Genomic DNA, 27514 nt, shown 5'->3' on the forward strand with positions numbered 1-27514 from the left:
TTAGAGTTGGCGGGGTTGTTTCAAGCTCAAAGATTAGAAAGTGGGTGACTAAACAGTCTTAAAAGTTCTCTGAAACTATAGAAGCTAAGCGAAGTTTGTGCCTGCTGGTCACATGTTATTGGAAATTCAACAGGAAGCTCTTTATAGGGCTGTACATTCACGGAGCAGCACGGACCCTTAAACCCTACAGTTTAGGTCCGAGCAGAGCAATTCAGGCCGAAGTCCCAACTAATGCTGAATTCTTTCTTTCTTTCTTTCTTTTCTTTTTTTTTTTGATAATAGCTCGTTGTAGGAGAAGAAACTAAACATGTGGGGCCATGTGAAACATGTGGAGCAATTAGAGTGGGGGCTGTGTCAGCATTGTTTGCACCAAATGCCAAGAAGAGGTGGAGGGAGCTGAGGGGGCCATCAGCTTTTATGATGAGACGGATGGGGGTTGGTAGCTGTCGTGTGTCTGTGTGTGAAACGGAGAGAGCCTAAAAGCAGTGGGGGAATTTGAGAAAAAGGCAAAGCTGCTCTTGTTGGTCTGAGTGTGGGCTCTAGCGGCAGGATCAGAGGCCTTCATCCTCGGAAGGAGGGGGTGGGTAAATAGCAAAAGTGGGACATGCCAGGGCATGCTTAGTATTCAGGCCTGGGACTGCAGGGAACACGTTGCAGCGCCCAAGCAGAGGTGAATGGACTGTTCACATCTGTTGCCTGGAGCCTAAGCCCGGATGCAGTCTGGCCCATTTTACAGACGTTAGCTCTTATCCAGTCCACTATTTATGATTAATTCGTAAGTGCACCAAAGGTGGAAAAAAAAGAGAAGAAGAAGCAAAAAAACGGTTATAACTGTGTTCATTTTCAGAAAATGCCCTGCCTCTCTCTCATCTTGGCGCAGCTGGATAATCACTGCATGAAGCAGGTGTGATTGTTGGATCATTAGAGGGGGGGGTCTGATACTATTAACCCATCCAGCATGCAGTTGGGAAAAAGCATTAATCCAGCTCTAATGGCCGGGCAAATACGATAGATGAGACTTTAAAAAATGAAGGCGACATTTGAAAGCCTTTTTCCCCCTCGCACATGTAATCAGTTGTTACCATGTTACCATGCAAACCTTCTCATTTGGGAAATCACACCTCCCAAAGATGCTTTCAGAAGGTTATAACAATACGAATAGGTGGCACGCTGCAGTGCTTGTAAGATATTGAGTTTCACAGTTTGTATACAAATGCTGTGAAGCATCAGTTGTGTCTGAAGTATCTGAGGAAAAGGCAATGTTTCTTTTTTTTCTTTTTTTTTCCACTGTAGCTGCCTTTGGTAATCCTCTGCACAGATTATTTAAGTTACTGCTGATCTCAGTAATACATCATTCACATTTAGTCATTCAGGTATGTCAGATACAGCCTTACACTATGTCGACAATTAGAACACAACGAGTTGCCTCTGTTTGACGGTTTGCAGCTTTAGCGGTGCTGTACGGAAGCGGTGACAAAAGCCCGCTGATTTAGCATCTCTGTCTTTTGTGTAGTTTGACTTCTTTTCAGACAATGTTCCAAAGAGATCCACATGGTGATGAATAGCCGAGCAGCTACAGCATACATGCACACAATTACACAGACAGCAGTTTCGATGAGGTGTGGAGCTGGAGCGCCTACTTGATTTAAGTACTTTGAATGACGCTTAACTCGAGCAAATCAACTTTTACAGATGTTTTAGGGAACAATTGGCATCAGGTATTCAGAAAGCCAAATAACAGAGTTGTTTGTTGTTTCACTGCATTTTCCACCACAAGGCAGAGGAAAAGCCCCGACATGTTGTGTGATTCCTTAGAGACATTCACACACAGGTTTCTTGTCATCCTATTCAGCTGATGCTGCTTATGTGAGTAGCACGGACAGCTGCAGACACAGTGTGAAAACACACGCTACTTTAGCTTTCCTAAGCTATGGTACCAAATGGTGTGTGCCTGGCATTGGACTCCTGGCTGTTTTTATTGAAGTACTTAGCAGATGGTTTTAAATGACTGCGACATTTGTTCTCCCCTTCTATTGTAATTTGCAGCTCGAAGCCAGCAATGCTCACATTTCTGCCAGCGCTCCGAAACATAATCCATGATCCCATTTTCGTGGGACTCTAAAACATTTGTTTGTTTAGGTCAGCCTGTGGCTCTTTCCTTTTGATTAAGCCTCACAGACTGTGCACTCAACTATCTAAAGTCACACTGACGTGTTAAATCATGGCAGAAATTTTAAAAAGCCTTAGAGTGCCACCAGTAATACTCGATGTCACGCCTGACATGAAGGCCCCATTAATGATGCAGTTGTTTGACAAGGTTGAAGAAAAGCTCCCAGCTTTTAGATGAGGGAAATACGTCTTAATGTTCACTGGCAGTTTAAAATCTGTGTGTGAAAGCTTGACAGTGAGCAGCAGAGTAGGTGCAGCTGGCGTTATCGGACCGAATGGATGCATGTGATTAAAATGAATTAGCTCTGGTGTGCTGTTCGCATCGCAGCCACATGAGCTACTAATATTGTGATCACAGGCAAATAGATTACATTCTTTAGACCAAGAAACAAATCAAATTCCACCACAGCAGACTGCAGCTGAGATTCCTTGCTTTCCCCCACGATCCTCTCCGATGGTGCTTATTTGAAATGAATTATTATCAACATGAAGTAGTTGAAAAAAAGCTTTCCTTTGGTATTGATGTAGTGTCCAGTTTAGTTCCATCTCATCTTACTGCACATAGCTACATTTTTATTCAGAAATAAGCAGCCAGATTAGTGCTTGTTACTTTAGTTTTTCTTAGCTCTTTAAAAAGATTTGACAATGTCAAATATAAGAGGTGGATCTTTTTAGTCCGAGTGACCCACCTTATTACTCATTGAATCCTTCATCTGGACTTTGATTTGGCAGGTAGAGTGCAGGTAAAGTTGTTTATGACGGCAGCTCCAACAACTTAACCTGCTGGTTTCTCTAAAAGCTCTAAAAGCTGGGACAGATTCGGTGATTCACTTCCCTTTCTTGAAGGGACAGCTTCTTAATAAATCTTTGCTGATTAGCTGGGCTGGCTGTTTTTCTGGAGATTGCAAAGATTTGGTGAGAGTTAAACCAGGAAACATGGCTGCTTATATTGCCCTAAGTGCATTTTTACTCGGCAGAAAAATCATAAATACTTTTATTCCATCATTTTGTGTTGGCTTCAAATTTTCGAAGATGCATCTTAGAATCGAGAAATCTGCCTCTGAGAAATCTGGGTGTTCAGTATTTGAGATATTAAGTAATTGACATAAAATTTGTATTGGCACAGCCAAAGACACAAAGCTGCTGTTTGAAGCTCCACTCTTTCTCCACACACACTTACATTCCACTTTAGTCCAATTATTTTTTATCCGGCAGACTCGTAAATTCACGTCTGATGGACAGTTTGCTGTTCATTTTACTGCGTCAGAATGTTTCAGCAGCGGCCTGATATCGAACAACCTGCTTCTGTTTCTCTTTTCAAATACAAAGTATGTTTTTGAATAAACCCCTGGCAGCAAAAAGGACGGGAGATGCTTGAAATTTTGGCTCACAGTTAACTTGGTGAGAATGAAGTGGTTTGAAAGGATGATGGAAGGAGAAAGAAAATGTCCTTTTGCTTCCTTTATTTCACTAATTCTAGGCTTTGAAATGATGGATTTCTAGCACGAGCGTCCTGATCCTAACAAATTCCAGGGGTAGTTGTACATTGTATTCAATCATATTTTTTTCGACATTATTCATTGTGTCCACTTCCAAAGCTACGACTATGAAAGAGAACAAAGAGGCTTTGTGAATTGAACTGATGAGAGTTAGTGGATGTGATTTAAAGCTGGCAGCATCAGTAGACATTAGCAGTCTTATTTCGGTTGATACATTTCGTTGTCTTAAGACTATTCCCCCCCCCCCCCCCCCTTTTCCTCAGATCACCATCACTGACCACGGTGTTCCTCCTAAATCCACCACCGTCCGCGTCATCGTCCAGGTCCTTGATGAGAATGACAACAGGCCATTGTTCTTGGAAAAGATCTATAAGATCCAGCTCCCTGAGCGGGAGAGGCCCGAGAAAGAGAGAGCCATGAAGAGAGACCCAGTCTATCGGGTAATTGCATCAGACCGCGACGAGGGGCCGAATGCTGAGATCTCCTATAGCATCGAGGAGGGAGACGAGCATGGCAAGTTTTTTATCGAGCCCAAGACGGGCCTGGTGTCATCCAAGAAGTTCTCCTCCGCTGGAGAATACGACATTCTTACAGTGAGTATCTGATTTCAGGACTTCATGCTGCCCTGTGCCTCACAGTGAGCTGTACATTTTTACAGCAGATGTTCACTTATTGTTTCACTCTTTTATTCTCCTCTTCCTCTGAAGTCTTCTAACCCATTTTGCTTCTCCGGCCTCCCTTTTTTATTTTTTATTTTTTTTTAGTTTCTATGTTTAAAAATGCAGTGAAAGTGTCAGAGAGAAGCATTAAGTAGTCCACAGCCATGCGGTATACAAGTGCAGGAAAAAGCATTTGCAGGAGCATCCACTTCAAATGTTCGGGAGTGTGTTCGCAGCACCTGTCAACAAAATCTACTTAGGGCAAAGATATCACAAGGACGCATATTTCCTTTTTGGCTACGGTTGCACTGCTGTGGGGCCTTGGTTACCGTGAGCCACATTTGTCAGCTTTTGATGTGACGTTACACTCGGATCGTTGCCTGCGCTGCCACAATGTCACAGAAGTGTTTTTTCAGAGGATTACGGAAAAAATAAATTTGTGCATGAGTGTGAAAATAAATGCTTGTTTATCTGTCGATCTGGGAGCCAAAATTTGTTTTAACTCGTTTACTCATCAAGGTTAGCAGTCAGAATAGTGTGATACAGTTCACGGGGGACACGTAGTTTCACAATTTACCTTAAAAGAACTTCAGGCAGATGATCTGCTGGAGAGCTCCACAGGAAACTCTTTTATAATAACAGAGTTGCGTACCTCTGCCTGACACGGACGTTCATTCCCTGCCTTCCAGATTAAAGCTGTGGACAACGGACGTCCTCAGAGATCCTCCACCTGCCGTCTGCACATCGAGTGGATTCCCAAACCAGAAGTCCCAGCCGACGCAGCTCCCCTGCATTTTGAGGAGTCTCCCTTCACCTTTTCCGTCATGGAAAGCGATCCGGTGGCGCACATGGTGGGCGTTGTTGCCACCGAGTCTTCTGATGTTCCAGTGTGGTTCGAAATCACAGGTACTGCCTTTTTTCGTGCTCGTTCTTCTTGCGTACAGGCATGCTTTATAAATGCTTACTGTTGTAGTGTTGCTTCGTAGGTACAAACCCTCCTTTGTACTAACATAGCCTACGTGTGTGCGTGATATCGCTTGGCATTTGGACTTAAAAAAGACATTTTTGTTCTTTAGGTACATTAAGAGTTAAAGGTGTTGGCTGTAAAAAGACTGCATGGCAGTCACAGGTCAATTTCGAATATCCAATTAACTACAAAAATGTAGTTATTGAACAACAGTGATTGGTAGTTATTGTAGTTATTATGAGCCGCAGTCAGTGGCGCCACGGCTAACACGAGCTTCCGCTACAATTTGCTGCTTTTCATCAGGTGTAATCCACTTTTACGAACCTGTTAAAACCAACCAAAGTTGCAAAGTAGTCAAAAGGGTTATGTTTAGGCTTATATGTTGCAGCTTTTGGCGTTTGCTCCAAAAAACTTTTTTGAACATCTGCTGTTGTCATAACAACAGCTACAGTAACATTTTTGTGATATAAAGGGGCGAGAATGAAATAATTGGATCCTGGCGGGAGAATTGTTGTTCTCCCAGATGTTTGTGGGTGCACATTAAAAAGGGAGGCATGGTGCTTATCAAAATTCAGCGCAGGAGCTTCACTTGGAGCGAGATATGCAACAATAAGCCAGTTTGAGGCCCTGCTCCAAACTCCTGCTAAAGCAGAAAATGTTGACAAAGTTTAGGAAGACCATTAGCCGCAATTTTATAGATCATTTCCGCTAGCTTTTTGACTTTGAATCTGTTTCCTTTCTTGAAATGTATTAAACAGCTGTGTTTTGTAGGTTCAGACCACACTCTTCCCCTCTTTAAAGTGACACCGTGCGCACGAAAAGATTTAAAACAACTTTGAAAATGCCTGTCTGTTCTCCTTTCCTCCAAGCCTGTTTTCAATCTAATCGATGTCTGACTGACACATCTCTTTCTTCTCTTCCCCTTTGTGCTTTTTCACTGCTTTCCCCTCTTCTCTGGAATGTTCTGTTTGGTTGGATATTTGCAAGACGGCATAGAGGATTCTGAGATGTTTTACATTCTTCAGATGGCTTGTGACCACAACTGTACAGCAGAAGGTAGCTGCTGGGATCTCCTAATAGGCCGGGCTGTATTAAGAGATCATCTGACATTTTCTGTTGGTGGTGTGTGTTGGTTGTGGTTGACTTGTGTTTCGCCCTGGGACGGATGCTGTGATCCCCCACCCTGATAAACGTTATTGTTACATATTCATCACGTTCCACTTTAAGTATCCATACCACTGGTGTTTGGGTGAAATGCATGAAATGGTGGGAGAATGTTTAGGTAAGCAACCAGATCTATGTGTTCAGGATCATCCTCACCATTATCAGAGCAGAAAATTGATGTTTACACGTTCGTGTCAGTGTCCCCATTTCATGTCTGTGTGACGATTTCTCTGATTTTTTTTTTCTTCTCTTTGTCTTTTCTGCTGTTTGCCATAAATGAAGGTGGCAATTACGACAGCCGCTTTGACGTGGGCAAGGCCAGCGGAACCTTGATTGTAGCGCGGCCCCTGGATGCTGAGCAGAAATCAAATTACAACCTGACAGTGGAAGCCACAGATGGGACACGAACTGTCAGCACTCAGGTAATCAAAACGCTAATGAAACGGTTGGAGGCTGATGAGGCGAATGTCGTGGTTCTGTTTCCTCATGTGATAAACAGCCGGAGTTAAGAGAAGGGTAATGAGTGAAGCTGCGGCCAAACTGTCCTGTTTTGTTTGTTTGTACATGTTGATGTTGTCACTGCTCTCAACATGAGCTGAATTCTAACTGTATGATGTAGATATTGTGGGCTGTGCTGCATCATCTCTTCTACATTGCAGAAAAAAGTTTGAGCATCTTCTTCTTATTAATCTGTGCTAATGGGAAATAGTAAAGATGACAAAAGTAATGATCATGGAGTTATCTGAGGGGCTATTTCTCGTCCAGGCTCAGGAACTTTCTCAGAGACTTTTCAGTTGCCTGGCAACTTCACAGTGACTCCAAGACTGCACAGTAGTTGCTCGTCGTACTTTTCACCACAGAGCCAGATTAGCTGTTTCTCCCAGCTTCTGGCCGTCATGGGAAAGAAAACTAACCACGCCATGGCTGTACTTTCATATTTACCGGACAAAGACAGGAAGGAAAAACTTCCCAAACTCAGGATAAACTCAGAAAGCAAATGAATGCACTCTCAAAAAGTCATATGGATCAATATTCTGTTTCAGCTTTAGGGAGAACTACATTGTATAAATAAACTAAACCAGACATCATATTGTCAGTCAGCATATTTCATTTGAGCACTCAGCACCAATCCCCCCTTTGTCTCATTTGTGGTGCTGAGCCGCTGTGACGATGGTACTGTTTAACCAAAGGTTTTTTGTTTCAAGTGTGCATTCTTGAGCCCCCTCAACTCCTCCCGATGGCTGTGTCTGTCCCTGAACCAGTGAACCCGTCTCTTCCTTCGCTCCGAGACCAACAGATTGGCTCGGCCTTTTCTTTGTGAAGCACTAAATAACTAAATATGGAATCGTTGTGTCGCACACCAGCTGATACCAGAGCTGAAGTGCTGTGATAAAGGCTCTTTAAGAATGCAAACTGTCTTCGGTTTTTGTTCAGATGGTCATGCCTTGTCCATGAGATTTTGCACGTTTTTACATGGTAGTTTGGGTCATACAGGAATGGCGACATTCAAAATGTTTTGTCCTTTGTCCTCAAAGCAGCGCCTCAGAGAACTGTAGCAGGAAAAGAATCTATTTGTTGTCACTCTGTATGAATAAAGCCTTTCATCATCTGGCTTCTGTGCTCCACTGAGCTTTGGATAAAGCGCTGCCTTCACTGGCATTTTTGGAGCTCACCCGTGGAAGGTCCTTTACTTGAGTGCAGAACCTTAAAAACAGCCACAAAATTTCTGTTTCCTCAGTTACTGTTTCCCCCCTCTGTTAAGCTCTTTCTTAAAAACCCCGGCAACAGAGAGCTCTTTAAAACCCTCTCAACATTACGGCATGCGGTGACATTTTAAGTCCAATTAATCACATTTAAAGGTTAACATACTCGAAAGGTCTGATTGTCAGTGTTGCTGCTTTTTTCAGTATGACTGTATTTCCCAGTAGAAAAGGATGATTTCATTCAGACCAGCTTCATAAACACAGATGGCGCTTTTAAGTGTTTTGTGCAACAAAAATATCCTTAAATAACTTGACAGACATATGAAAGATTGTCAAAGACAATAGCCTTGACTCCATTTAAACTCATCTCCTGATAATTTTCTCATCCAAGGCTCACTTCTTCTATCCAAAGCCTCAAAATGGTCTTTATGGATGATGGAAGATCGTGAATTCGATGAGCTGTTTGATGCTGCTTCAGACATTTCATTTCATCAGTTTCCCACGTTGGACTGAAATGGGTCAAAGAACCATCAGTTGCACACCAGATGAAGCTAACTCACTGCAGCAGCGTCGGCCTCTTTTCTCTGCCCTCAGATTTTAAATGTGCATCTTATTTTATTTAAGCTGTAAGTGATCTGCTTTCTTGCAGATGAGTCTAAGTGCATGTGATACTGTATATCCAAGCTGATTACTGTAAGTCAGCTGTTTATGTCAAGGGGTCGGATTTACTGAATTGGTATTTTCCACAAGACATACCCTTTTATATTGGCTGCTTGGGATACGTGGGCTGCAGTAGGAATGCAAAGGCACTCACTGTAGCTTTTGGTTACAATTGGTTGGCCATTAATTGCATTAATAAATGCAAAAAAGAAGAGGGAAGACAAACGAGAGAAATAATCATTTTGTTGGTGTTTTTTTGTGTGTGCTGTGTTTAGAAATAGACATTTGCCTTTGCAGCCTTGACTCTTTCAGCGTATTTGACATAAAGGAAACAATGTAGCATCAGTCCATTGACTTAATTAGATCGAATTAAGTCTTAAGTAGCTGAAGGACTTAGAATACAGTGTGATTATGTAGGTTTTAAGAAAGACATTTTATTTATTTGTACAATAGAAATGTTTCTACAGCAATCCATAACAGCCCAGCAAAAAAAAAAGTAAAAAAAAAAAAAAACTGCCTCTATGGTCGGCCTTTTGCCTTTTCCATGGCCACCATGGATTGTCTAACACACTTGGAAACTGCAAGATTATGTTCTGTTGGTTGCAGCCTCCAGTTTGGCCTCTAGATGTCACTAAAACCTACACATTTCCTCTACTTGCTGTTTTCACTCATTGTCTTTTTAATGCAAGTAAGAAAAGCAGGAAATGCTGTAATATAATTTGTATTTTACGTGAGTAACAAAGTCATGTTGGATAATCAATGTCCCCATTTCCGTGATTCCACAATGAAACACATTACTGAAGATATCCCGTAGGAGAGCATATGCAAAAGGAGATTATCAGCTGTTTGTTACTGAGCAGAAATGAGTTTCCTTTGGGGACCGTGTGTTTATTTTGAAACAACTAACACAGATTTTCAAAGCAAATTAGAGCTACACAGTCACAAACGCAGCACACCTCGTGAAAGCTGAAAGTTTGACTTATCTGTTCCTCAAATCAAAGTCATGCGGAGGCTGTGCTGCCAGACAGGCTGGCCTATTTTCTACCTCGTTTGGAATGTTTTTCTTCTCCCGCTTCTCTTTCACTACCAAGTCCTCATTGTATTTCTTCATGATCATCTCCGGCTCAGCTTTTTGACTTTTTTACTGGCCAGGCTTGCAGGATGGATGAGTACTCTGTTTAGATAGAATAAAGTGCAAACAAGAGTGCTGGACCTCTGTGGGTAGTGGGCAGTGTTAATCCTGTTTTGGGAACATGTTTGATCGCTCTGTGCCAGTGGCCTCCCTTTGTACAGAACCTGCCACCTGGCAGGGGGGCTTCCTCTCCTACGCATGGCACAGGAGGACAGCAAGCTCAGTGAAAGCTCTCTCATGCACTGTTCTGGACACAGCACAAAAGATTCTCACTGTTCAGGAGGCACAGGTCCGTTTTTTTTTCTGAAAATGTAATGTACTTTTTTCCAATTTCGGTGACAAACTGAGGTAAACAAGAATAATAAACTAATAGGCAGACAAACCCAACCCTCTCGAGGCTCCAGTGGTGATTTGAGTTGGAAGGATTCTGGCCTCCGGGAGGTCTTGAGAAAACAGTTCAGGCCATTCTGTTGTGTGCTTTCCATTTAACCGTCCTAATTCTATGAAGGCGTCTCAGAAGGATCAGCTGATGTAGACAAGGGGTGCCGCATTCCAGTCCGGGCACCTCATAGCCAAGAGCTGCGCCAACAAGGCAGCCTCGGCATGCAGCCCAGCCTCCCTTCCCCTTCTCCAGCTACATGACATCCTCCTTGGCTGTGCAGAAGTACCTCAAGCTGTTCTGCTCACAATCTGTTCTTGGTCTCCTGTTTCTCATGTTGTCTCTGTCCACATTACAAAGGCTCTCTTTATGTCCCACTGAAACGTTCGGTTTATTCGGCCACAGTGACATATTTTTCTGCCCTGAGTATCCAAGCCGATTATTGTATCTAGAACCCTGTTGCATTTCAGTCTCTGAAAAGCCACTGCTTTTGTCAGTGTATTTCTTTCTTTTTTAACTCCCAATTCGTGTTTTCTAAATATGACCATTTCCCTGAGCTTTCTTTGGATTTTCGTTGTTATCTGTTTTACCCTTATTCCGCCCTCACAGCACTTCTTTTTTAATCTTTTGTATCTCCATCTGCCATGTCTGTGTCTCAGTCCCACTCTTTTTCTTCCTGAGCATTCCTTCAGGAAGCCATGCACGAAAAAAAACTTCTGAGTTTTTCTTCTACACCAGCATTTCTAACACAGTCAGACTGCATCATGCTGGTTTGTGATGTTTGGGGCAAAGTTCCTTTGAAGTATTGTGGAGTCTCTTTGCAAAGGGAACGGCAGGTTTGCGTGCATATGTGGGGGTGAATAGCCTTCTGTGGGCTTTATAAAAGGCATTGGAACAGTACATCGCAGAATGATGTCAATTCTACTGACCAGGTTCCGTTCCTTTCAGCTTCTCTTTGGCACTATCAGTCCTTGCCACCTTTCTAGCTATTCACAAGACATGTTATCTGACTCTGGCCACATTGAGAGACATTGCATTGCCTCTTTGTGTGGATGTACACGTGAAGATGCACACTTTATGAGCTTGCATCGGGTGTGTGGGAGGTTGGGTGTGTGTGTGTAGACCGTGGATTTTCAGACATCAGGGATCTGGAGCTCTGTGACGTCTGGCATCACATGAGAAGGCTCGCTTGGGATGAGAGATTGTCGCGCTGCTGCTCGGGATGGTTTGCTTTCCTCGAGTTAGTATCACTTCATAGAAATGTATTCATTTTGCTATGCGCGGCCCGATTAGCACTGTGATAAGGTTTGTTTATGACACAAGAGTTATGGAAAACAAGCACCGACGGACAGCATGCATCCCGGCGCTCCCCCTGCAAGATGACATCTGTGAGCCTCAGCAGCAATGCCAACATCACAGCACACAGCAGATTGTAAATGTTATCAGTCCTGTCAGGTTGAGTCTATATTTGTCTCTGGTATCCACTCACAGTGCTCAACAAGCAGTATTACGGCCACAAATGCCACTGGACAGTTGTTTTGAGCAGAGATCTGGCAAACCCTGGTTAGCTAGAGAGCTGTCACCAGGTCAAGGCTTTTGTGTCCACAGCCCCCTTAAGTGTCCCTGCACCAAACAGCTCAACTTCGACCGTTCCCTGATGGGACATCACCCCCTGGTGTCTGGTATGCAGGTGTCTAATCTGGGCTGATCCCTTTGTTCCCCATGTTTGGCAACGGTAGAAGCCCCTCGCTGGTCTGGCAAGCAAAGATGGCATTCCAGCAGCTCTCCATAATCCTCTGTCGGAAGTCCAGTAGACGAGTGGCTGCTGTTGATAAAACACGCTCCCAGTGGAATTTTACAGTTTGGGAATGGTAAATTCTTTGTTTTGTTTACATAGAGGGAGAAAAAAAAAAAAAAAACTTAACACACACGTACACCTTTTTTTTTGCTGTCCAAAGCGAAAATCCCATATGTGAACAAACTGCTTTAGAGATGTGAATCTGAGCCGTTGCTTGTCAAGTAAATCTGCCCAACGTGGACACAACTGAATCAGCTGCTCCTGCACAGGCCTCAGGAGTCACCGAGAGGCTTTGTAGTTATTCAGAACTGATCTTGTTTTTACGGTCAGCAGCATCAAATGGTCTTTCGGTAAAAATGTTGCTTTTGCTGTCATATGTATTGACAAAGATTATGTCATATTAATGTATTTGTTATTGCAGATAAAGTTTAAAACGTGTGTGTGTGTGTGTGTGTGTGTGTGAAGGTAAAGAATGAAAAGACTGAAAAGCAAACTGTTTGTCTATTGAACAGTTATGCTGTATTTACCACAGACACTCATCTATTGTTCGAATCACTGGGTTATTGGAGAAATGCACGTGCACACTTTTTCAAACGTATCCCACTTTGTTTACAGCGATTATTGAAGAAAAAAACAATTATTCACTCAGTCCATTAAGACTCTGAAGGCCACAGCGCTGTTTCCATTTTTGATATTGGAAATGACCGACGTAATGTTTTTTTTCTCTCTCGTTTAGGTGCTCATCCGTGTCATTGACACCAACAACCACCGGCCACAGTTCTTTAACCAGGTTTACGTTACGAATGTTCCCGAAGACAAACCAGCGGGGACCGAGGTCCTGCAGATCAGCGCTACGGACAGAGATGAGAAAAACAAGCTGACCTTTACACTCCTGAGCAGCACGGATCCCTTCAGCCTGAGAAAGTTCCGCTTGGACCCAGGGACGGGCACTTTGTACACCACTGAGCCACTTGATCATGAAACCATGCATCGTCACGTCCTCACTGTCATGGTATGAATCAATAAGCACACACAAATGAACCATGTTTTTACAGAGCTAATTCTGTTCCTACATATGACTTAATAGTTCATTTAAGACTGATTTGTCAAGCTAGAAAAAGAAGCAATGAAATCAAGTTGTTGTTTTTTCATGCTACTCTTGGGACAAAATATCCCACGATAGGCTCTCGTGCTCCCCTGTTTTTCTCCTGGTTCCCTTTTCTTTATCAATTTCTTCTTTCCAGGTTCGAGACCAGGACATTCCAGTGAAGAGGAATCTTGCACGCGTAATTGTCAACGTGGGAGACACAAATGACAACGCGCCCTGGTTCATCGGGACACCTTACTCTGGCCGCGTGTTTGAATCCGCTGCCATAGGCTCAGCAGTGCTGCAGGTCACTGCTCTTGACAAAGACAAGGGCTATAATGCAGAGATCGTCTACAGCATTGAATCAGGTAAACGCTCCCTGAGATACTGTGCAAGTCAGTTGAGTCGCTCTTAGCTGTTTTTTTTTTTTTTTTTCCTCATAGCAGAGAGCTTTCATTGTCAGATAAAGCACATTAAATCAGCCCATTAAGAATGCATGAGTCATATCAGTCATGCTGCCCACTGGATCCTGCTCATGAATGAAATATTTTACAAAGACCATGGAAATACTGAAAACTTTGTTTAGAGGATCTCCAGTGTGTGGGAGATGGGCGGATCCCTCAGAGTTTCCCATGATGATTTTCTCCTACAATAAGTCGCAAGAAACACGCTGTAGTTCGTCTGTTGTCTGGCGATATGCATATTTGAAATAGCTGAGGGGAATTTATGCTTCTTTTTTTTTTTTTTTTTTTTAGTCTGCCTTGGGGATGGAAAGGCAAACTGTCTAATGTTAAAACTTCCTGGTTCAAAGTGTGGGAAATAATAAATCGTTCTCTCATGTTTTCTGTCTCGCAGGAAATGTTGCAAACTCCTTTGCTATCGATCCGGTCCTTGGAACAATCACAGTGGCCAAAGAACTCGATCGCAGCAGCAAGACGGCGTTTGAGCTCATTGTTAAGGCATCCGATAGCGGCACCCCACCGCAGTCCACTACCACCGTTGTCAATATCGTCGTCACAGTTTCTGACAACGCAGCCCCCAGATTCACTGAGAATCAGTTCTCTGCGGAAATCAGTGAATCGGCGCATCCAGGAAGTTTTGTGGGCTCCATCACAGCCGTCAGCCAGTCGTCGGTCTTCTATCAGATAAAAGGCGGCAACATCAACAACGCCTTTGATGTAAATCCAAATTCAGGAGTGGTCGTAACACAGCAAGCTTTGGATTATGAGACCACCTCTCAATATAAGCTCATCATACAGGGCACAAACATGGCTGGACTTGCCAGCAACGCAACGCTTATGATCCATTTAAAGGATGAAAACGACAACGGCCCAGTGTTCACCCAGAGGGAATTCAAGGGCGTAATCAGTGAGTTGGCGCCTATCGGTAGTGTTGTTCTAACCCAGGAAAACACTCCTTTTGTCATTCGTGCCTCTGATGTTGATTGTGACCAGAATGCCAGACTCATTTATCAAATTGTTGAACCTTTTGCTCATAACTATTTTGCCATTGACTCAAGCACTGGAGCCATCAAAATCACAACAGTTTTGGATTATGAACAGAGGAATGTTTTCCACTTCACAGTTCAGGTCCATGATTTAGGAACGCCACGACTGTTTGCAGAGACCGCGGCCAATGTGACCATTGAAGTGATCGATGTGAATGACTGCTCACCGGTTTTCAGTCAAGAAGTGTACGAAACTGCCATTATTGTGCCAACGTACAAAGGGGTCGAAGTAATCCAAGTTAATGCCACAGATGCAGACTCCGGGCCTAACTCCAAACTCCTCTTCTCCATCTCCGAGGGAAATATTGGTGATAAATTTAAAATGGATCCGGTGACGGGCATCATCTCTATTCAGAACGTCACGCAGCTCAGGAGCAGATATGAATTAAAGGTTAGGGTTTCTGATGGAAGGTTTGCCTCCGTTGCAACTGTGAAGCTCAGTGTGAAGGAAAATAAGGGGAGCAACATGAAGTTTACCCAGGAGTCCTACAAAGCCTACATCCAAGAAAATTCCTCTGACAAGAAAACACTCACAGTCATTGCTGCCATTGGGAACCAAGTGAACGAGCCTTTGTTCTACAGAATTTTGAACCCTGACAGCAGGTTTAAAATCAGTCGCACGTCTGGGGTTATCTCAACGACTGGCATTCCATTTGATCGTGAAGTACAAGACACATATGACATTGTTGTGGAGGTCACTGGAGAGGACACAACTGAAGATGCTGCTCATGTTTTAGTCACTGTGATAGTGGAGGATGTAAATGACAACAAACCTATGTTTGTGAACCTTCCTTATCACGCCCTGGTCCAAATGGACGCAGAGGAAGGCCAGGTCATAAGACAGGTCACAGCGGTGGACAAAGACATGGGCCAAAATGCAGACATTCATTATTACCTAAGGGAGCATCAAGAGCACTTTTTGATTAGCCAGAATGGTAAAATCTTGCTCAAAAAGAAGTTGGAGAGAGACTCACTCAACACAGACTTTATCATTGTTGTTGTGGCAAAGGATAACGGAGAACCAGCTCTCTCAGCAGTCGTGGAAGTGCCAGTAACAGTGGTGGACAAAGCAATGCCTGTGTTTGAGAGGCCTTTTTACAGCATTGAGATCCCTGAAAACATGCAGTTACACTCCCCTGTGCTCCATGTGCAGGCCAATGACTCTGAAGGCCCTCGCATTGTGTACACCATCTCCGAGGGAGATCCTTTCAAGCAGTTCTCAATAGATTTCAACACTGGAGTCATTCATGTGATCCAGCCTTTGGACTTTGAGACTCATCCTGCCTACAAGTTAAATGTAAGAGCCACAGACTCCCTGACTGGAGCGCACTCTGAGGTGTTTGTTGATATCATACTGGAGGATGTAAATGATAATGCCCCTGTGTTCATGTCAAAGGCCTATTATGCCAATATTTCTGAGGCCTCTGTTATCGGTACCTCGATTTTGCAGGTAGATGCCAAAGATTCTGATACTGGCAATAACAAGGAAGTATTCTTTCAGCTGGTTGAGGAAAGGGGGAAGAGTTCGAATTATTTCACCATTGACCGTGACACGGGCATAATCTCAACCGCTAAAGTTCTTGATCACGAGGAGATCCAACAACACAAGCTGAGAGTCCGCGCAGTGGACGGAGGAGTTCCAGCCCTCTCCAGTGACATCATCGTGACGATCGATGTCGCCGACCTGAATGACAACGCTCCCATGTTTACAGAGCACACCTACACAACCACCATCAGCGAATTAGCCCCACGCGGACACTTTATCATTCAGGTCCAGGCGTCGGATGCTGACAGCTCAGATATTAACAGGTTGGAGTTCTCAATTATCTCTGGAAACGAAGAACAGAACTTTGCCATCAACAAACAAACCGGTGCCATCGTCGTTTCGAACCACCGCCGGCCACATATGCAGCCTCTTTACAATCTTAATGTGTCGGTGTCAGATGGCGTGTTCAGAGGCTCAGCACTTGTCACGGTGACAGTTATTGGTGCCAACTTCCACAACCCCACTTTCTCCCAGACGGACTATTTGGTAGAGCTAGTCGAGAACTCGCCTGTTGGTACTTTGGTAGCAGAGGCACAGGCGACAGATGACGATGAAGGCATTTATGGACAAATATCATACCAGATAGTCAATGACTTTGCAAAAGAAAAGTTCTCCATCAACGAAAAAGGAGAGATTTTCTCTCTCGAAAGCCTTGATCGTGAGAATACAGTTGAGAAGGTTATCCCTATCTCTCTGCGAGCTCAAGATGGTGGTGGTAAAGTAGGCTTTTGTGTTGTCAATGTCATTGTCACGGATGCAAATGACAACGCTCCACAATTCAGAGCAGCTGAGTACAAAGCCACTATTGCATCAGATGTTCCAAGAGGAACCTCTGTGCTTAAAATTGCAGCTTCAGACATGGATGAGGGAAGTAATGCTGACATTGAGTATTCACTCGAAGCAGATGTTGAAAATGTGGGGGAGAATTTTGAAATCCACAAAACCTCTGGAGTCGTCATTACCAAAGAAAGCCTCATTGGACTTGAAAACGAGCTGTATGCATTCTTTGTGAGGGCAAAGGACACTGGGAACCCACCCAAGCATTCAGTTGTCCAGGTTTACATCAGGATTGTCTCATCAGAAACACCGATTCCCAAATTTTCTGAACCATATTATCGTTACACTGTTGCTGAGGATCTTCCCATTGGGACAGAGATAGATGTGATTCAGGCTGTGGGCGAGCAGCCACTTGCTTACAGCCTTGTGAAAGGGAACACCCCCGAGAGCAACGAGGATGAAATGTTTGTTGTCGATAGAGACAGTGGAGCCTTGAAGCTTCAAAAGGGCCTCGACCACGAGACCACTAAATGGTACCAACTCACTTTGCTTGCCCAAAGCAAATATGAGAATAACGAGATTGTTGCATCCGTAAATGTGAATGTCCAGGTGAAAGATGTCAACGACAACAAGCCGATCTTTGAAGCGGACCCTTACGAGGCTGTCACTGTCGAAAACCTCCCAAGTGGTGCTCAAGTTATTCAAGTCAAAGCCACCGACCTGGACTCTGGAACCAACGGCCGTGTCGTCTACAGCCTTGACCCCAAGCGGAACTCACAGGAGATCTCTGAGCTGTTTGCTGTTAACAGCGAAACCGGGTGGGTGACCACCTTGAAAGAGCTGGACCGAGAAAACACGGACAAATACACCATCGCCGTCATGGCCACAGACCAAGGCGACGCGGTTCAACACATTACCGGCACCACAGTGGAGGTGAGGGTGGCCGACGTGAACGACAACCCACCGCGCTTCACTGCAGAGATCTACAAGGGAACAGTCAGTGAAGATGACCCGCCTCCCAGCGGGGTGATAGCTATCCTCAGCACCACAGACAGCGACTCCGAGGACATTAATAAACAAGTCAACTACTTCATCACAGGTGGGTTGTTACTGTTTTCTGAAATGATAATAATCTGTTAGCTCAGAGTTTGCTCCTTTTTTTGTGTCACAGTTGTTACAAACTAAGCTCAGATTTGTCTAATGTTTTTGAACTTCTCACAGTCTTACCGTCTGAGTTATCTCCTAATCTGGCTTGACAAATATTTTGACCACGATCCAACATAAATGTGTGATAGTCTGAAATAAATGCCTTTAGATAGACTGGGGAAAAGGCCGGTGCCAATTAGCAAGTGTGATTAACTGTGCCAGGTCTGTAAATATCAAGCGGAATTAGAAATGAGCTATATTGTTATTTCACAGATGCTCTCTTTTTCTTGGTTCGCCAGATTGCTTGTGTACCAGTGAAGATTGCTTTAGAAGTGACAGTTTGCTTTGTGAGGTAGCTGTGAATAAGTCTGCAGTTGTTAATATGTTTGTTTGAGTAATTACTGATTCGGGGGAATAGAGCTTATTAATGGCTCCGGCTGCGTCCTGCTTCTGAATCGTTGGCTGTGCTACAGAGGTGTCTATCTGTATCACCAAACAGGAGGGGACCCGCTCGGCCAATTTGCCATTGAACACATTCAGAATGAATGGAAAGTCTCTGTCAGGAAGCTCCTGGACCGCGAAGTGACGGACAATTATCTTCTCAACATCACTGCCAGTGATGGCATCTTCACTGCCAAAGCCATTGTGGAGGTCAAGGTGCTGGATGCCAATGACAATGACCCAGTTTGTGAAAAGGTATTGTCCACTCAGTGGTGGTTTCTATTGGTTGTGCTGATTTGGTCCTGGAATTCACTTCAACTCCCCCTCCCTCCTCCACTTTTCCTGTCCTCCAGTCTGTCTACAGTGAAAGCGTCCCAGAGGACTCTCCGGCTGGCAGGCTCATCTTGCAGGTCTCTGCCACAGATGCTGACATCCGCTCAAACGCCCAAATCTCTTACGAGCTCCAGGGAGCTGGATCCCAACTGTTCATCATTGACTCTGACACAGGTGCGTATCTATGCAGTAACAAACATTTGCTCAAAAAGGACTCAGTGTAAAGGGTAGTAATCGTGTGATATTTTCTGTAAAAAATGTCACGAATAATAGATTCTATATGAATAATTTGACTGAAGCCATTTCATCCCATCTGTGTTGGATGGTATTGTGATAATTAAGGAGCAGTGTGTGATACAGTCACGTTACAGTCTGTCACGAAACACTCCTGAGCCTCAACTTTGAGCAACAAAGTCTTAAAAAGCAGGTCAGCGTGACAGCAGTTTAAAATTCTACAGTTTAAAATTCCACTGCAAGATGTTTTTGTTTTTTGTATGATTTATTGTCAGAGGTAGAGCAGAATTTGAAGTTTTACCCAGTTTTTGTTGACCTATTCATTTTTAAAAGGGCCCAGAACACATCCGCCCGCGCAGGGCAACAGGAAGCCTTGATGTGGCATTAAAGTACAGACATGCAAACTGAATCAATGGCTTCTAAACTTCTTCCCTGAAAACGATTTCTTCCGGGAGACGTTCTAAATAAGACCTCCCAAGTAGCTTCTGGGGTGAAAGGAGGAAACACAATCAAAAATCAACACAACCTTCGTTAATCAAACCAACCTGCTTTTAAAATGAACGCCAAATTAAAGCGTAAACACAAAGCAAAGTAGGCTCGTAGATCTCAGCAGCTGCCCTGCACCTTTGCAGTCGCATAGACAGACAAAAGGGCAGCAGTGTAATCCAGCTTTCTTATGGCACAGCTCAGTATTAAGTTTCCAGCGCTACTGTTTTGGAAATGGAAAGTTTTTGGGTTTTTTTATATTTCCATGGCAGACGAGTAGTATTGCAGATTAGGATTGCCAACACGCTCTGGAGTTTTCCAGAGAGGCTGTGGTAATATTGGCTGCCTCACTTCCTAGGACACTTTCAAGCTGCTTTTCGCTGCCAGTTCTCATGTTTTCCCACATTACCCCCCTCTCTTTGCCTCTCACTACCTACTCATGTGCTTCAAGAACTTATTCATTCCCCTTGCTTCTCTCTTGAAAGCCACTAGTTGTTGTTTTTTTTTTTGTTGTTGTTGTTAGACAGGATGTAGGAGGGGGGTTCATTGCTTAGTTCATTAATTAGTTGAAAATGCACATCTGAGTGAAGTATGTGTGTGTGACTTTAGGGGAACTGAAGACCTTGGAACCTCTGGACAGAGAGGAGCAAGATGAACACAAGTTCAAAGTGCGAGCGATGGATGGAGGAGGGCGGTACTGTGAAGCTGAAATCCACATCACGGTGGAGGACGTCAATGACAACCTGCCACAGTTCTCATCCGACCCCTACACCATCACAGTCTTTGAGAACACCGAGACGGGCACGTTTGTTGCAAAACTGCTGGCGAACGATCTTGATACTGGTGAGGAATTCCATTCCTAATCATTCATAATCACTTGGCACTCTTTACACAAAATTAGCTGATGAAAATGACCTGTTACAGTAGATTCTTTTTCACTTCCATTTCTATTTACTCAAAGTTGTATATCTGCTGTGGAGCAGTTAAAGTACGGGGCAACTTTACTGCTTTTTATTCAGCCGAGTTTGTTTGAGATTAATGACAAATTTTATCCATCACCTACTGACAGAGGGTCGACTCACATTACAGTACACTGTAGTGTTACATAATCCTCCCTCAGCTGCCAAACTTTGTCATAAGAGGACAGATTTATCCCTCAGAATAAAGTCATTTCAACTATCCCCCAAAAGACAGAAGAAAGCTTCTTATTTTTAGCCACTTAATTTATGCGGCTGACGTATGTTAAACTGGTTCCAGTTTCATGAGAAACTCTCCGACTAATGTTTATTTTTTAATGTTAGCAGTTGAGTTGTTTTAAACAAGAATCCTGCAAAAGGGTCTTTATTACAAGAAAGGGATGTCACAGGGAAAAATGGCCCGCGTTTTCGTCTGCATTGATCCACGAATAAGACCTGGATCACCAGTTCTCGTGACTTCAGTTTCAGAAAGATTTAAAAGGGAAAGGGAAAAAAAAAGAGACTTCATACGCTTTGAAATGCTGAACATCAGTTTTTCTTCAGCCACATACTGAGTCAGCATGAGGAGAGGTCTGAAGCTCGGCCGCACTGTTGTAGTTGAAGGCAGCGTTTTGGTGAATGGTCAGTTAAACTCCAGGTTCCCATTTAGGAACAATGCAGTTACCACACTTAAACCGCACATGGGCACTGGCAAAAATATGCACTATTTACCAGAGCGTGCGAGGGGGGTGAACCAAAAGGATGGCAGGCTACAATAATGGTGGGTATCGCAGAAGCTGCATTAGAGCCATAAGAGGTTCTGGAGGAATGTTTCTGGTGTTTCAAAGAGAAAGGAGACCCGGCAAGTGATACGCAGGAATGATAAACAGTAAGCAGAAGTTGACATTGTTTGTGTTTTTGGTCTTATTACCAGAAAGCAGAGACAGAAGTTGTGGATTGATTGTTTAAGTGTCCCCCACAGGGCATTTCAAAGACTTAAAGCCTCTTTTTTTGTTCATTAATGTTAGAATTAGCTCATGGAAAGTAATTACGGACGCTGGAGACTCAGAGAAATCTGCTTTAACTCAGCTTTAGTTTTTTTTTTCAGCAATAAAATTTAATTGCTAAACAACACGCTTTCAAACGCCTGTACAATGTGCTTAAAGTACAATTAACAGTAACCCAGCGCTAGCCCCCGGTCACAATAAAACTGTGCTCTCGGGTGATTCAAGAGTATCCTTTAGAAACAGTCGTTAGCATCGGGGCTCGTGCATATTCATCATGGTTCAGCGCCGACTCGCTGTGCACTTATTAACGTTTTGCTGTGGAACTGCAACCCGCTAAGTGAGAGAGGGGAAAGAAAACAAATGTGAAATTTTATGAAAGATCAACCCCTCAAATTAAAAGCTCCATTACACTCTAATGAAATTCCTCTCTCTTCAAGCTAAATTCTCTAAAAGGGAAGATTGCAATTTTCCGTTTGCCTTGTGCAGAACCACATGGCCGCATATTTATCTCAGGCATCTCCTCCTTTCAGCAAACACTGACAGTGTCTTAGAAGCTCACACATGGGTAGGTCTGAGAGCTTAAATCAGGCTATTTAACAGTCACTTCAGACTTTTTTTTCTTCTTTTTCTGGCGGACCTGCTATTCCAGCTTGTACTCTGAGCTTAGTGAAGCAGGACCCCCAAGCTTTAAGAACCTTTTCAGATGGTGACTGACAGAGAATCGACACCGTCTGTCTCTTTCTATTCTCCTCCCCCTTTTTATGAGGGGGAGGGGGCAGCTGACACCCCGATAGAATGAAAGGAATGCGAGAAATGAAAATCCAGCCGAGATAAATGTTTAAATGGTGAAAAGAAAGCTGGCATTAAAAAAATCTGTTTGCGGAGGATTGGCTGGCCCAAAACTTGCTCTAAATTTTGAATATCAAAGACAATGGTACTTATAAACAAGTTGCAGTTAAGCCCAAGGCAATAACTGTTAGTTACAGTGGGTGAAAGCAAAGAGGGATTTGATCTGTATTTATCCCACACATGGGTTATTGCACATATAAGGAGCTGTCTTTTTTTAAATGTCTTTGTGGCAGTTTTTATTTAGTTACAAGGTTAAAACACAGCCAGCTGGTCCCAATTGAATAGGCAGGGTCCCAAAAAAAATAGCTTTGACCCAGTTAACACGGGCTGCAGTCAGCTGTGTTTGCAACCAACCATCAAAATTTGAAACCACAAAGAAAAACCAGAAAGCATTGCGTTATCCTCCATATTCCCTGCTTATCTCTGAGCGGATTCATTCTTGGCATCGGTCTCTGTGCCGCGGCCTCTGCGATCCCTCTGTGTCTGAAACTCACCCACATAGCCGCTCCCCGGATCAGCCTTCAGTCACAATCTTCAAGAGGCAGCACTTATCAGTGTGGGATGATTACAAACCAGACAGAGGCACAGACCCAGACTGGTGCCCTTGATTTGTGATAAATTTCGAAATTCCTTCTCTGATTCTGCTTTGTCCTCGATCACATCACCTGGATTGGAGTGGATATCTTTGCCCCCGGCGTTATTTGTCTTGTTCTGTCTCTGAAATTGTTGCATTGGGGAGGAATTTAATCATTTTGTACGGTGTCCACTTTGTCGCTGTGTCAGAGCCGTCCTGTTTGTCAGGGGCAAGTAATCCTTGAGAAAGATGTTTTAAAAAGCAACATTACAGAGATCGTCTCTCGCTGACAAAAGTCTCCAACTAATGATTATGTTTATTATTTCATCGTCTACAATTTTAGATAATGGCGCACGATTTCCAAAGTGTAGTTTTTCAAAGCTCAAGAGAAGGTTCTGCATTGTTGTGGCAAGCTGCCCGTTGGTTTTCTGCTTATAGAGTCGCAAATGAATTGACAAAATGTTTCCAGCTCTGCTTGACATAAAACACTCCAGCCACGGGAATCAGTTGAGCGTCACGAACGTCAGCACATGAGACAATATAGGCAATCATAATTCAATACAATTCTCTTAACCATCATTAAGCCATCATCTTATGACTGATCAGACCAGATGGAAGTGATGAGAAACCATATAAGCAGGGTTCGTCTCTCTGGCGTGATAATGGGATCTGGAGAGGATGGGGGGCACTTACCTGATAAATGGGACTATAATAGCATATTCCAAATGGGGACCACCTGCAGTAAAGCATTATGGTTATTAATGTGATCAGTCTTTGTCTTGTTTCTGGGAACGTCTTGCTTGTGGGAGGACATGAGTGATGTGGATGGGGTAGCTTAGATGTATACACCTCCTGTAGCAGAGGCTCTGTGAAAGATGGATGTTTCGGAACTCAAAGTAAGAAGGTGCCGTTTTTTAAGCATTCAAAAGTTACTGCGCCAACATGAGAGTCATCGGGCTTTATTATACCCTGTACTTAAAAGCAGTTATTCCTGTTGACGAACAGTGATAATAACTTCCTCAGCAGCTTGCGAAGCAAGATTTGGGAGGTCAGACACTGAAACGAATCGGAAACTGAAAGCAGTCACATCATAAATAAAAGGAATGGTTGCCAAAGGAAGAAAAAAAAAAACACCAGACTAATCCTTTTTTATGTCATTCCAGGTCTTAATGGTGACATCCTCTACTCGTTGGCCGACTCTGCTGAAGGATCTTTCTCAATTGACGAGCACACTGGCGTAATAAGCCTGGCGCGCCCCCTGGACCGTGAAGTGCAGTCGGTTTACGAGCTGAAGGCGCGTGCCAGTGACCAGGGCGCTCCTCGTCTGTCCTCACTCTGCGCAGTGGTGGTGTCCGTGCTCGACATCAACGACAACCCGCCGGTGTTTGAGCACCGCGAATACACAGCGACCGTGCCGGAGGATGTGGCCGTGGGCACTCAGCTGCTGAGAGTGCTGGCAGCCAGCCGCGACGCGGACGCTAACGGAGAGATCTCCTACTGCATCATCAGCGGGAACGAGCATGGCATGTTCAGCGTGGACCCCCGCACTGGTAATGTTCCCGCGCAACAGTGTTCCTCCTCCGAAGTGTTTGTCTGTGTGTTTTATGCAAAAACTACCGCACTGAATTTCATGGTGGGAAATGTGCAAAGAGGAAACCCGTTAGATTTAGCTTCTCATCGTTGATACAACGTGAATTTCTGCATTATTTGAAACCAAATTCAATTTTGTTTAATTTGTTTTTTAGAGCCCTCTTCCATATCACCTCCACAGGGCTTACGTAAAAGCGAGGTTAATCATCAGATTTTGTCGTGGATTGTTACAGAATTCCAGCCGTGTCTCGCTAAGCTGGAACAAGATACCTTTGCATAGTTGTGGATATGTACAAACGAAAACATGTGCAAGTTCGACCCACGAGAAGCTCTGCAGTTACCCGGGATTGTGACATGAATTTGTTTCAGGCTGGGCTGTGATCGGCTCGCTGAATTAGTGCCACGCAACACCACTGGGAAAAAGAAAGTGACATTTATTTTCTCGTTGCCAGCGGTGACCAAAGTGCCAACCTCAGGGCTGAAAAATGAACACAGAAAACTGCTGTTCCTAAAATGGCTACTTTGTGCTGGCTCCAGCTGTTCCCCAAATGTTAACCCTCTGAGGTCTATGATCACGGCGGCGTGATCAGATCGCAAGACGTCATTACGGCTCAGACCCCAGAGGGTTAAGATAACCAACTTTACAACAGAAATAGATGCGTTTCCAGCCTACTACTCTGTCCTTTTTTTAGGACTCATTAATTGAACTGCTTAAAATTAGTATTATCTCATGTAAGACTTTCTAGCCGACAGTGTTTGCCTCTGAATGTACAAGCTGCTAGGAGCTAATTATTCTGCAAAACTGCTGGAGATGTACTGGTGGTTGTCACATCATCACGAGGATTGGCTTTAAATCAAAGTGCCGTTTTGTTTTGTTGTCTGAATATTTGGATGACCAAGAATAATGAAGTAAAAGCTCTTGTATCATGGTGGCAGCTCTCCCTAAATTCCTGCCTCTCTACTGTCTGCTCTCAGGTGACATCTTTGTGATTGAGGCGCTGGACTATGAGGTCTCTCATGAATACTACATTACCATAGAGGCGACAGATGGCGGTTCCCCACCGCTCAGTGACATGGCCACTGTGAACATCAACCTGACTGATGTCAATGACAACCGGCCTGTCTTCAGCCAGGACGTTTACACCACCGTCATCAGCGAGGACACCGAGCTGGGAAAGACCGTGGTGGCTGTAAGGATGCACACGTTCCCTTGAGGGACATGTTTCTATAGAACACAGCAGATGCTTGTTGTGTGGAAATAACACATAATTACTCTAAAACCACACGCAGGGTTTGGCATTTTTTCATCGCTTAGCTTTCCTCCAGCTAAGCCTGTCAGCTCATCCACCTTCTCACTCAGTCGTCCATTTCCTCCCTGGCGGCCCGTCTCCTGGCTGCCCGTTATTTACTGAATACACTATCACATATCTGCACCTGTGGCAAATCACCATCTGGTGGGAAAGCTAAATTAGGACCACTGCTCTTCATGCTCGCTGCACCCTTGTTCCTGAGCAGCGTTTGACACACTTGCTCAAACACTATAATTAAAACGCATTTTCTCATTAAGGCGTTTAAACCGCTCGCATGTTACACGTTCGCTCCGGCTTATCTCCGTCTTCCTCCTCTTTCGCTTCAAAAAAATCCTCTGCTCAGAGTAATTGAGTATAGAATATTAATCAGAAAATGACATTTGAAAATGTAATGGTTCATGAGTTATAGGACCATTCAGGGTTTTTCTGTGTGTTTGTGTTTGAAGGCTGGTGGATATTGCACCTGTAAGGCTACTGATTAAACACGATGTTCTTGATAAGCTGTTTTGTTTGATAAAGTATCAGTTACGATGAAAAAAGGCTGGTTTAGTTCCGGAGGTGATAGTAAAGTCATCTTATTTTGTCCAACCAACAGTTTAAGTCAAATGAAGTATTCGGGGCAGTGGGAAATGAAAGAGAGTAGAACTGAATGTCTTGAACACTGCAAGAAAATTGTTTGACATTTTTGCTAGAAAAACTATGATCGAAAAATCCATTATTACCAATTATTACAGGAACAAGTGTCAAGCAACTGTTTGATCCAGTTGACTGAGAAATAGTTTGAATGTTCCGATTCCAGAAAGCTTTTATCTCCAAAGTATTTTAATGCAACAGCAAACAGACAACCAGTCAAGATAAAGAGAAACGTTTTTCATTTAGAATTTAATACTGTAGTAAACAAATTGGTCTCTTTTTTGAGGGTGGGGGGTATTTTCCAACAGCTGAGCCAACAGATTTTATTTCTGAAATTGCAATATCCTGATACGTCTGTGGACAACACAAGGTTTTTTTCCCACCCACTTCAAGTGCTGTGATTGCACAAACACTTTACAAAAAGGAAATGCAAACTCTTCTGTCTGTGTGTGTGAGAAAAAATCCTTTCAAACTTGGCACCGAATTGTTTGCTTGTTTGGCATCCCACTGATGACGCAGAGGCTTTTAGAGCTGACGCTGTCTGAACACATGCAAGCTTTTTTCATTAGACGTTGATCGATTAACTCTGATGTTCTCATTTGTTTGATTCAAAGGTGATGGCCGAGGATTCCGATGGCCCGTCCTTCAATCACATCCGCTACTCGATCGTGGACGGTAACCAAGGCAGCCCGTTCAGCATTGATCCGCTGCGAGGGGAGCTTAAAGTTGCTCGCCAGCTGGACAGAGAAAGGGTAAGAGTAACGGCAGATACAATGCTGACTGTTCACATACGGTGTAATCCGCTGTGGAACTAATTGCCGTCTATACAGAATCCAATCAGACTTATGCCAGACCTAATAGGGAGGCTTGTTTAGTGATCTCTGCTGCATTATTGCTGAGAGGAGCAG

At 43.8% G+C, this 27514-nt stretch overlaps 1 protein-coding gene across 13 annotated transcripts in view; it reads left to right on the forward strand.

Moving 5' to 3' along the window:
• fat1a (FAT atypical cadherin 1a) overlaps positions 1 to 27514 on the forward strand; it is a 70329-nt gene that overhangs the window by 30459 nt on the left and 12356 nt on the right. For 10 of the 13 annotated variants that reach the window (XR_012769616.1, XR_012769617.1, XM_075463224.1 and 7 more), the window contains exons 5-17: positions 3932 to 4261; positions 5017 to 5233; positions 6282 to 6350; positions 6741 to 6880; positions 12867 to 13142; positions 13375 to 13585; positions 14073 to 18146; positions 18693 to 18889; positions 18988 to 19141; positions 20297 to 20530; positions 24237 to 24623; positions 25639 to 25853; positions 27221 to 27358. Coding sequence is in view for 11 of the 13 variants with exons in the window: in XM_075463224.1 (XP_075319339.1) it covers positions 3932 to 4261; positions 5017 to 5233; positions 6282 to 6350; positions 6741 to 6880; positions 12867 to 13142; positions 13375 to 13585; positions 14073 to 18146; positions 18693 to 18889; positions 18988 to 19141; positions 20297 to 20530; positions 24237 to 24623; positions 25639 to 25853; positions 27221 to 27358 (6642 nt within the window). In the remaining 2 variants the exon portion in view is untranslated. The remainder of the gene's footprint in view (positions 1 to 3931; positions 4262 to 5016; positions 5234 to 6281; positions 6351 to 6740; positions 6881 to 12866; positions 13143 to 13374; positions 13586 to 14072; positions 18147 to 18692; positions 18890 to 18987; positions 19142 to 20296; positions 20531 to 24236; positions 24624 to 25638; positions 25854 to 27220; positions 27359 to 27514) is intronic. The other 3 variants (XM_075463226.1, XM_075463228.1, XM_075463229.1) reach the window with 1 other exon arrangement.

This window comes from Odontesthes bonariensis, chromosome 4 (assembly GCF_027942865.1).
Source record: "Odontesthes bonariensis isolate fOdoBon6 chromosome 4, fOdoBon6.hap1, whole genome shotgun sequence".
NCBI classification, from domain to species: domain Eukaryota; kingdom Metazoa; phylum Chordata; class Actinopteri; order Atheriniformes; family Atherinopsidae; genus Odontesthes; species Odontesthes bonariensis.